This window comes from Sapajus apella, unplaced genomic scaffold (genome assembly GCF_009761245.1).
Source record: "Sapajus apella isolate SASKATOON/1434 unplaced genomic scaffold, GSC_monkey_1.0 scaffold14, whole genome shotgun sequence".
Classification (NCBI taxonomy): Eukaryota; Metazoa; Chordata; class Mammalia; order Primates; family Cebidae; genus Sapajus; species Sapajus apella.
Window position 1 is genome coordinate 35,134,304 of NW_022436954.1, and position 11,874 is coordinate 35,146,177.

General features: G+C 33.4%; 1 protein-coding gene across 1 annotated transcript in view; it reads left to right on the forward strand.

Annotated features, from left to right (window-relative positions):
• Positions 1 to 9,586, forward strand: part of CCDC34 (coiled-coil domain containing 34) — a 33,664-nt gene extending 24,078 nt beyond the window's left edge. The window contains exons 4-6 of the mRNA XM_032283705.1: positions 6,542 to 6,700; positions 7,277 to 7,418; positions 9,062 to 9,586. Coding sequence (XP_032139596.1) covers positions 6,542 to 6,700; positions 7,277 to 7,418; positions 9,062 to 9,276 — 516 coding nt within the window. The 3' untranslated portion in view covers positions 9,277 to 9,586. The remainder of the gene's footprint in view (positions 1 to 6,541; positions 6,701 to 7,276; positions 7,419 to 9,061) is intronic.
• Positions 9,587 to 11,874: the final 2,288 nt, after the last annotated feature.

An 11,874-nucleotide genomic window follows, 5' to 3' on the forward strand; every position in this document is an offset into this window, starting at 1 on the left:
AAAATTGGTTAGATGTATGTGTGTGTTATAACCATATTTGTTTAGAGGTCGATTATGTTTTTTAAAAAAGTTTGCTTCATCCCATGATATAACATGAAAGACATCTTTGTGAATAAATTCAAAAATCAAAATAAGTCTCTGTGACTGTTATGAAACTTTGGGTAATATCTTTTTGAAATTTGTAACTATAAAACAAAATTATTTTACACATGCAGAATAGTTTGCTCTTTTCTTTAAAAATCCGTCTTCTAACTCCAAAGCTAATTTTACCATGCCAGTCAAACCTAGTTGTTATTTGTCTAAGAATGTAAGATACTGCTGGGAGATGATATATTCACGATTTTATTTGGTGGCAGTAGACCTAATCCAATTACTTGAAGAAAAAAAAATTCTTTATTTGGAGGGAAGTGGCGTGCCCTCTCATAAATCACTAGTTATTGAAGACAAAATTCCATAATGTTGAAATTATTTAAAAATGAGAATTATTTAAAAATAAAACTGAGAAGCTATATTTACCTGTTCTGCAGAACTCTTGTTCATGTTAAGGAATAATTGATTATTCTCAATTTTTTTTTCTTTAAGACCTATCAGATTTCTTCTTTCAGACATAGTTACATTTACCTCTATTTGTAAAGACTGCTCTCCTGGTTCTTCTCTTCCTGTCTGGCTTCTAGCTTTTTTCTCCTCTGTTTATATTTCATGGTGTGTGGTCCTCAGCTGCCTCCAGCTTCATTCACATTTTAGTTGTATCTGTGGCTGCTATTTTCTCTAAGTCATTTTCACTGTGTTCTATAAAAAAATCAGACAAAAAGAATTTATGTATTCATTTAGCAAAGCTAGTTTCTTATAATATGATTGTAAATTCTTAAGTGCTTTTAAAATAAATGTTCTATCTCATCTGGTACTCCTTAAAGTTGTGTTGCCATAGTAATTTATTTTCTGGATATGTTTATTACAGTGTTACATATTTTTAAAAGGACCTTTTAGTGTTTTAAAAAATTATTTAAAAATAAAATTGTTTTTAATTCTCCAAACACAACTGAGTTTTTAATGGAAGACATTAATTCAGATCAACAAGGTTGATTGATTGATAACACTGTTATCATTGCATTATTCATGCTTTCAACAAACATTTACTCAACTTTTACTATGTGCAAGGCACTATTGGAGAAAGCAAAACAGAAATTCAGAAACTGTAAGTAGCCAGTTGTTATGTTAGTTTCCTTTAGTTGTATGAAACAAAGGTTCTCTCAGTGCAGCATCTTTAAAAAAAGGAAGATTTATTGTTATGCTCTGGTATAGAACTGGTGTGCCAGAAAACCTGAAGCCACTTAATGGCTGGTTCCTCTCTCAGCAGTAGTGACTACTCTGAGTGCCTGCTGTGTCCTCCTTTTGCTAACTGAAGGGATTTTGTTCACTCTACTTTAGTTTAAATAAAGAAGTCTGTCTGATTTTTTCAGAATTATTTCTATTGAGGTATAATTTGCATACAATAAAATGTACCTATTTTAAATGATGACTTGGGCAAATTTAGGTACCCATGTAACCAGCACCAGTAAAAGTATAGAACATTTCCATCACCCCAGAAAGTTCCCTTTTGCCTCTTTGCATTCACCCCAACTTCCTGCTCCCAGCCAGCCTCAGCTCCAAGGAAACCATTAATCTGCTTTCTGTACCTGTAGATTAGGGTTGCCGTTTCTATAATTTCATATAAATGGAACGATAGAATATATACTCTGTTGTGTTGGTCTTTTGTTTTAAAACTTATCCTGATATTTCATGTATTATTCTTTTTTATTGCTGACTATAGTATTTTATAAATACCACAAATTGTTTATCTGTTCACTAGTTGATGGACAATTGAGTTGTTTTCAGTTTGGGATATTATTAATAAAATTCTGTGACCACACACTTACAAGTCTTTTTGTAGACACTTGCTTTCATTTCTGTTGGGTGAATGCCTAGGAACTAAATTACTGGGCTATATGGTAAGTATGTGTTTAACTTTATAAGAAATTGCCAAACATTTTTCTAAAGTGCTTGTACCATTTTACATCTTCACCACTGTTGTAAGAAACTTCCAGTTGCTCCACATCTTTGGCAAATTTGGTATGGCCAGCCCTTTTCATTTTAAGTCCTTCTAGTGAGTGTGGAGTGGTATGCTATTGTTTTAATTTTCATTTTCCTGAGATCTAATGATGTTTAGTATCCTTTCATAAGCTTATTATATTTGTCTTCTAGAGCTTCCATAACAAAATACTACAAACGGGGTGTTTTAAACAACAGAAATATATCTTTACTGACAGTTCTGGAGACTGGAAATCAAGATAAAGGTGTCTGCAGGTTTGGTTTCTCCTGAGGCCTCTCTCCATGGCTGTCTTTTTATGTCCTCAGAGGGCTTTTCTCCATGCGCACACATCCCTGGTGTCTCTTCCTCTTCTTGTAAGGATACCAGTCCTCTTAGATTAGGGTCCTACCCATATGACCTCATTTAAACTCATTAAAGACCCTATCTCCAAATACAGTCACATTGTGGATTCTGGATTCAACACAGGAATTTGGGAGAGGGGCAGAGACACAATAAAGTCCATAACACCTATTGACCATTTCTATATCTCTTTTGTTGTTGGCTTGTTTTGTGTTGTGTTGTCATTTGCCCATTTTTTAGAAGGGGTAGTAGGGCTTATTATTAAGATACGAGAATTATTTGTATATTCAGACTATAAGTCCCTTCTCAGATATATGTATTGCAAATCTTTCTTCCCATTTAATTTTCCTTCCTTCCCTCCTTGCCTCCCTGCCTCCCTCCCTCCCTCCCTCCCTGCCTCCCTCCTTGCCCCCTTGCCTCCCTCTCTTTCTCTCTTCCTCCCTTTCTCCCTTTCTCCCTGTCTCCCTCCCTCCCTCCCTTCCTTCCTTCCTTCCTCTCTCTCGCTTCCCTCCCTCCCTTCCTCCCTTCTTTTTTTTCTTTTTTTCTTTTTGAGTCAGAGTCTTACCCTGTTGCCCAGGCTGGAGTGCAGTGGCTCGATCTTGGCTAACTACAACTTCTGCCTCCCGGGTTCAACCGATTCTTGTGCCTCAGCCTCCTGAGTAGCTGCGATTATAGGAGTGCATCACCACACCTGGCTAATTTTTGTATTTTTAGTAGAGATGGGGTTTTGCCATGTTGGACAAGCTGGTCATGAACTCCCCATTTAATTTTTCTTAATGGTATTTTTTTTTCCATTAACAAGAAGAAGCACTGACAAATGATATTTTTTAAAGAGCAGTTTTAAATTTTGATGAATATTCATATTTCAGTTTTTTAATTGTTGGTGGTTTTTGTGTTCTATTTAAGAAATGTTTGCCCACTCCAGGAGGATAAAACTACTCTCCACTGTTTGCTTCCAGAGGCTTTATAGCTTTAGCTTTACCTGTATGTCTAATTCAGTTTAATTTTAACATATGGTATGCATTAAAGGTCAAGGTTCATTTGTTTGCATGTGGATATCCAATTGTCCTAACAATGTTGACAAGATAATCTTTTCTCTATTAAACTGCCTGGGTACCTTTGTTTAAAATCATTTGACCATATATTTATAGGTCTGTTTCTGGATTCTATTCTATACTATTGATTTATATCCTGTGCCAGTATCACACTAACTTGTCACTATAGTTTTATAGTTCTGAATTTTTTATTTGTGAAATCTGATAGTGTAAATTCTCCAGGTCTTCTTTTTCTAACTTGCTTTAGTTGCCCTGGATCTTGCTACATACAGTGTAGAATTGGCTTATCAATTTTCCTAATAATGACTGTTCTAATAGTGCTTGGCACTATTGGGATTCTGCTAAATATCAATACACAGATTATTTTGGAGAAAATTGCTATCTTAATAATATTAAATTTTAAATCTATAAACATGGTTTTTCTTTCCAGTTATCTATGTCTTCTTTAATTTCTCTCAGCAGTGTTTTTTAGTTTCGACGTATAGCAGTATTATCTTTTATTAAATATATTTCTCAGTATTTCATGTTTTTGCTGATGAGGGCAGTTATCTTGCCTGTTCCTGATACATATTATATATATTATACACACACACAAATATATATATATATATATATTTTTTTTTCCCAGCCACATTCATATGAAACGTTTCTGATATTACCTTGTAATTTTCATTGCCTGGTTTTGATATCAGAATAATGCAGGACTCTTAAAATGAGCTTTGATGTGTTCCCTTTTCCTCTATATTCTAAAATCATTCTTGTAGGGTTTGGTACCATTAAGATATACCACAATAATATGCTATTAAAATATGGAATATATTTAACTGTGTAATAGAATCTACTAGTGAAGCTTTCAGAGACTGGAGATTTTTTGTGGGAAAGTTTTAAATTTTTAATTGTTTTTATAAGTAGAGGGTTATTCAGACACTATTTTTTCTCAAATTAGTTTTGGGGAGTGACATATTTTAAGGAGTTTGACGTTTCATTTACAATGTTGAATTTATTGGCATAAAATTGTTTTTAAGATTCTCCCATTTTGATTTCTGCATGATGTCTGTAGTGATCCACCACTTACCGTCTCTGTGACCTTAGGCAAATTTACCCTCCATGTGCCTTAGTTTCCTCCTTTGTAAAATGGAATAATAATAATATCTACCTCATATCATGATTGTAAGAATTAATTGAAAGTATGTACAAATAAATTACGGAGAATAGTAACAGCCATAGTTAGCACTCAATAAATGTCAGCTGCTGTAATTAAAAACAACGTAAGAACTGGTTGATTCCTTGTAGGTAAAATTGTGAAGGACAGTCATGAGTCACATAGAGATTAAGCAAGATATGCACCAAGATCCTTTTCAATTTGTAGATCTTCTGACAGTTTGAAGTAGTTAAAATGCAGTATTATTCCAATGGCTATTGAGTTCTCAGCATGAAAAGATTCTGCTTTACAGCTATTGGCTGTCCAGCAAGAAGGAAATACAGCAAATTTGATACAACTTGGGGAATTACTTGAGCTTTGATTTTTAAGACCTGTCTTTCCTGCACAGCCCTGGACATACCTTGTCTATAAGTGATGTTTGTTAGTTAAGTCTTAATTGAATTGCTTATAATAATGTATTCTACAAGCTGCTTTCAAAGGAAGAATTTCTTTTCTTGTGTCATAATTATTTGCCTGGGTGATATGTATAGCATTTGTATTGCATATACTTTTTATGCCTTGCAGATTTGTTTCCTAACCTTTGATAAAGAAGAATAGCTATGTCATTGGTTATTTAGAATTTAGCTGTATTGGTAGATTATCTTTTAAATAAGAAGCAAAAAATATTGAGTTATAGTCTATGTCAAGGATCAGTATTTTTTTTTTCTGTAAAGCGCCAGTTAATGAATATTTTAAACTTTTGGGGTCATGCATTCTTTGTTGCAGCCATTCAGCTTTGCTATCATAGTGCAAAAGCAGCTATAAACAATAAATATGTAAACAAATGAGTGTGGCCACATTTCTATAAAACTTCATTTACAAATGCAGGTGGCTGGTGGACCAGATGTGACTGGCAGTCCTTAGTTTGCCACTCTTTGGTCCATGGAAGAATTATGTAGCCAGAGATTTTCCTGGATGTGCCCTTGTATACAGTGTTTAATGAGCATTATTCATTTCTCCTCTTTTAACTCACCAATGGCAAAAATTTATGCAAGTATTAATATTGACAAACTGTCCAGCAAATATGTGTATGTATATATGTGTGTGTGTGTGTATACGTGTGTGTATATATACGTGTGTGTGTATGTATGTGTGTGTGTGTGTGTGTGTGTGTGTGTGTGTGTGTGTGTGTATGGCCTCTGTTTTAGAGTAAGAGTAAACATCCATTTAAAAATACTAACAGATTATAATTTTTATTCACTGTCATTTAGTCAAGAAATTTTGATTGGGCACTGTGTTAGTCTGTTTTCACACTGCTGATAAAGACATACCTGAGACTGGGAAATTTTAAAAAGAAAGAGGTTTAATTGGACTTACAGTTCCAAATGTGGCTGGGGAAACCTCATAATCATGGCGGAAGGCAAGGAGTAGCAAGTCACATCTGGCATGGATGGCAGCAGGCAAAGAGAGAGAGCTTGTGCAAGGGAACTCTTCTTTTTAAATCCATTAGATCTGTGAGACTTACTCACTGTCATGAGAACAGCATGGAAAAGACTTGCCCCTATGATTCAGTTACCTCCCACCAGGTTCCTCAAAGATGATATTTGGGTGGAGACACAGCCAAACCATATCAAACACCTGCTGTTCACTCAGTACTGCCCAGGCTCTGAGTGGACATTGGTGAGGAAGATGTTGGTCACTGACCTCATGAAACTTATAGCCCAGCAGGTAGACTGACATTTAACTGTTAATTGCAGGTATGTTATATATTTTCATAAGCCATGTTGTGCCAACTGCTATGATACCATGTCTATTTAAAAAAATAATTGAAGTTTAGAAAATTGCTGTATGCAACAGTCTTTCCTTGGATGAGGATAATTACAGGTATTACAATTAAACTTTATGTTTTTATTTAAGAAAAGAAAAGAAAGAGAACAAAAAATTAATAAAGAAATGGAAGAAAAAGCAGCAAAGGAACTAGAGAAAGAATACTTGCAAGAAAAAGCAAAAGAAAAATATCAAGAATGGTTAAGGAAGAAAAATGCTGAAGAATGTGAGAAGAAGAAGAAAGAAAAGGTATTTTTATTAAAGTGACCAGTTAGAATACATAACTTTGGTGTTCATATGTGCCAATTACATCTTAAAACAAGTATTTAATAGAAAATAGGCACTGTCTTAGCATAAAATAAATACATGAAGCTATCCCAGTTTATCCTGTCATGCTGTGTGTAAGCTTCAAAAATGAAAATGCATTTGTGGTTTTCTTAAGTTGAGAAATATTAATAAGCCTGTTGATATTTTTTCAGTCAGGTTTAAAACTTGTTGTTATTCCTTTTAAATATTTTTTAATTCACTTTATGGAAAGTCTTACTACCATTTTATAAATTACTTTTCTTTGAAAACAGCAAATGCTTTTTTTCTTTGTGGGTTTGACTTCTTATTGTTTTTCAGAGCTGGACACCAATTCATATTCATGAATATGAACCTGATCATGTTCAATATTGTACTCATATTATAAAAATATGATTCAGTATTATGGCCAATAAGCCATTGGTGTAGGAAGCTATTGGAAAAAAGAAAAATCAGTAGAATTTGAGTGCAATGTATAGTTACAGAATATCCCTGTAAATATTTTGGTCTTGTCATTTTAAGGAAAAAGAAAAACAACAACAAGCAGAATTACAGGAGAAAAAGGAAATAGCAGAAAAAAAGTTTAAGGAATGGTTGGAAAATGCAAAACATAAACCTCGTCCAGCTGCAAAGAGCTATGGTTATGCCAATGGAAAACTTACAGGTTGGTTTTTATGTTAATGTGGCTTACATAAATATGGTTTGCAGAAGCAAATATTATACTCTTTTTAACAAAAATAGAAATGTGTAAAAATTATTTTTCTTTCAAATTACTATTTTCCAGAAGATTATACTATAAACATACCAAATTCCAATAGAGATGCTACAAATGTACTGTCACTCTCCACAAGTCAGATATTTGTATTTCTTAGAAGCAGTAGTTACAAAACTGCAAAGTTAGGCTTTAATGATTTCTAACATTAAGAATTAAATAATGTTCTCTTACATTTCTTCAATGGTAAAACATTAATTAGGATATATTTTAAGGGGCCATTTTGGCTCCTCTCCTTCTAACCTTCTCTAAGGCAGAGCTTCCCATGTCCTTGGCACATTCTTTGTGTGAGGTAGACAGCACATGAACCAGACACAAAACTGATTGGCCTTTAGGCTTGGTCTGATTATAAAGGGCAATGCATGTTTTTCTTTGTGCTTCATCTTGGAAGCTCATACCTTGCTGACAGCTGCCTTCACTTGTTTAAGTGATTTATTATTAAAATACCCCCATTCTGTTTTGTTCGCACAATAGAACATATTCCAGACTTTGTTTTGACCATCTTGGTGAAGTGAGTGTTGACATATCTATGCAAAGTGGTTTGCCAGTGTCTGAGAGACACATTCCTGCTGTCAGGATTAGGCCTCTCTCATATGTCATGAAGGGTCACCTGTTTTAGCTACTGAGCATGGCCTGCTCCTTCTTTTTGTTTCTTGCTTGAAAAAAAGAGTAATAAGCAGTGGCTTTAACCCAGTAATTGGGTAGTAAACTTAAAAGTTTAGGTGGGAATACTAAACATACTGACTAGAAGTTAATTGCTAAAATAATGGATTTTTTTTTTTGCATTTTTAATGAGTTTAATTCTAACAAGCAACATATTTGTCTACAAATGCTGTACTTAAATCTCTGTATTCTTTATGCTGGTATCATTTTTATAAATTGTGAAATAAAGAAATTTTGGTGCCAGTAGTGACTGAAGGATTTGGAGATAATTTATAAAATGTTCTTCCTTCAAGTGTGCTTATTAGAAGTCAGACATCACAGTACTTTAAATACTTTATATGCATCAGCAAAAGAATGCTCCATAACTCATAATCACAATTACAATGATATTGTGAAATCTTATTGACAGTGGTTCAGAATTTCTGTGATTCTAAATAATAATCTTGATTTAATATAACTTCATATGAAAAATAAATGTTTTTCTGTAAACTTTAGCATTTGACAAGAGGAAGGTAGTATATAATCAGTAGTTTCCTAGACTGAATTAAGAAAATGAAAGTTTTGTTCAATTTAAGGATAGTAAAATTAGCTTAGTAAAATTTTTATAGGAGTTTGTATTTACATAGGTTTTAACACTAATATTATTCTTAGAATTATGATTTATGTTTTAATTTTAACTGTAACATTTGCTGTATTTGGAAAGTGTTACTTCTTTGAAAATGTTAAGGAGTTTAAGTTTTAAATAAGCCAAATTGGCTTATTAGTGATAATTTGTCCATTTGACATTTTAACATTTTTCTAGAAGTTTGAAGTGGCTTCTTTAATCTCAAGAAGTTTTTTCTTGTTTTGATCTGATTTTTCAATAATTTTAGGTTTTTACAGTGGAAATTCCTATCCAGAACCAGCCTTTTATAATCCAATTCCATGGAAACCAATTCATATGCCACCTCCCAAAGAAGCTAAGGATCTGTCAGGAAGGAAGAGTAAAAGACCTGTGATAAGTCAGCCACACAAATCATCATCTCTGGTAATTCATAAAGCCAGAAGCAATCTTTGCCTTGGAACTCTGTGCAGAATACAAAGATAGCATACGTGGAAAATAACATACTTTTATCTGGAGCTATTTAATTTTAAAATCAGAAATTGTTTTTTTACTGCTCAGTCAGTAATTCAACATTTAATGTGATTATTGACAAATAGCAATTTTTGCATTTGTATTTGGAGTCCTTAGAGTTGAGGAAGATATTTTCTAGATTTTGGTTTTTATAAACTTTTCAAGGTTGATTTTGGCATGTTGTTTTGCAGAATAAGTGGCTGCATATGTAATAATTGTGCTTGTATTTAGCTTGTATTAAAAGCACACTGTGATACCAATAAAACTAAATATTTTTCCTGTATTGTTTTATACTGTTATTAGTTTACATTTATGAATGTAAGATTAATTTATTCAAACAAGCACTTCTAAACTGCATGCTTGAGTAACCCTTAGAAAAATTTAAAGCAAAAAAGGAAATTGCAGAAAAAAAGTTTAAGGGATTATGGGTTAGAATTTAAGTGGGTTAGCACCAGAGTAATCAAAAGCAGTCTTTGCTGATGGCATATTTTCCCCTATGTAGATATTTTAATTTTATTTATATTTATTTATAGAATTTTATTTATATTAAACGTATTATATTTATTTAATTAATTATTTTATCTCCTTCTGGCTCTGTTGCCCAGGCTGGAGTGTAGTGGCGTGATCATAGCTTACTCTAACTCATGGGCTCAAGTGATCCTCCCATCTCAGCCTTCTGGGTAGCTGAGATTACAGGAGCATGCCACCATGTACAGGTAATTTTTTTTTTTTTTTGGCAGAGATAGGGTCTTCCTATGTTGCCCAGCGTGGGATATTTTTAAATTAACTAACTGAGGCACATTTTTTTTTTTTTTTTTAACAAATAAATCAGAGTTGTGATTTCCAAAGGAAAATTTTAAAACATTGTTTTTTACTCTGGCCGGGTGTGGTGGCTTATGCCTATACTCTCAACTCTTAGGGAGGCAGAATTGGGAGCATAGCTTGAGCCCAGGAGTTCAAGACCTGCCTGGGCCATATAGCAAGACCCCATTCTCCACAAAAAGGAAAAAAAAATACAAAAACCATTATTTTGTACTCTGATCTTAGATTGATGTGTAGTAATCTTGAGACACTGATAATATTTTTCCATCCTGTAAAAATACTTAAACATTAATTATAATTAAGTTGCTAGTTTTAAAATTAGGATTATCAGTACATTATTTTTTAATGTTAAAAATGTTAAATCTTAAATGACATTTTACTGAGGTAGAAATCACAGATCTTATTAATAAATATATTTTAAGTATAATGGTTCAAATGATTGCCAAAATAATGCCCAACACTTTTTATTAAATGTCTTTTATCTTTTTTAGAAGATGATCAAGAAATGAAAATTTATTGTGGCAGTATAAGAATCAGTAAGTTCATTTAAAAGTGATTTCTATTTAGAATATATTCCATGTTTCTGCCAGATGAGTCATCTGCCAAGTTTCTGGTGATCTGCAGTGGTGTTGGTCAATGCAAGGAAACAGCAATACACTCTTTGAAGAGTATTCATATCACCAGAAGTCTAGGAAAATTCGCTTCTAAGCAGAGAACAGCTGATTAGGAATCAGAGTTCATTGGGTCCAAATGTTACTGAGATGTAGAAATATGAGCATACTTCTCAGAACCTGTCAAATACAGTGAAACTTACAGATGATCATTCTACTTGAGCAAATTCACCTATAAAGAGAGAGCATAAGAGTTTGCCTGGGTAGCAATAATCTTGTTTATAAAAAACATAAAAGGTATATATATATATATTCCTGAATTTGTGAGGATTTTAGGTATAGTTGTTACATCTTAAAAAGCTAAGGATCTATCAGGAAGGAAGATCTAGTTTCAGCTATAACTATAATCCTAATAAGTCTTTCAGTCATTCAGTCATTCATCATTATATGTATCCTGAGTTCACTAGTTTGAACTTATTCTAATCATAATAGGAAGCATCTGGAAGATTTTAAATAGGTAATTGATAAGATCTGGTTTATCCTTTGAGATTACTATGGCTGCTTTGAGGAAATTGGCCTGTTGCGGGCAAAGAATGGCAGCAGTGAGACCCATTGGGAGGACTTTGCAGTATCCGGCAGAAAAGTCATGATACTTTGGATTAAAATGGCAGCAGTGACACAATAAAAAGTAAAGATAAACTTGGGTTATATTTTGAAGATGGAGCAAACAGGACCACTAATATTTGGATGTCAGATTGAGAAAAGGAGGAAAAATCAGATATGACTAGTTTTTTGGCCTGATAACCAGGTGAATGATGATAACTATACAGTACCAGAAATATGAAGACTGAAAAGAGCAGGTATATGGGCCAAGATGGGGAGAGGGAAGTCTTTAAGAATTCTGTTCTAGATTTGTTAGGTTTGTGATACCAACTTTATAACCTGGTTAAGATGGTTAAATATATGATGCTCTAGGGAGAGCCAGGATAGTAGATACAAATTTGAGGAACATTAGCACATTGATGGTATTTAAAAGCATGGGAGTTGAACAGGTTACCTCAGAAGAGTTTAGATGGTAAAAAAGGAGGGCTGAGTAATCCAATATTTAGAGATTAAGCAGCCAGCAAGGATCCTGAAA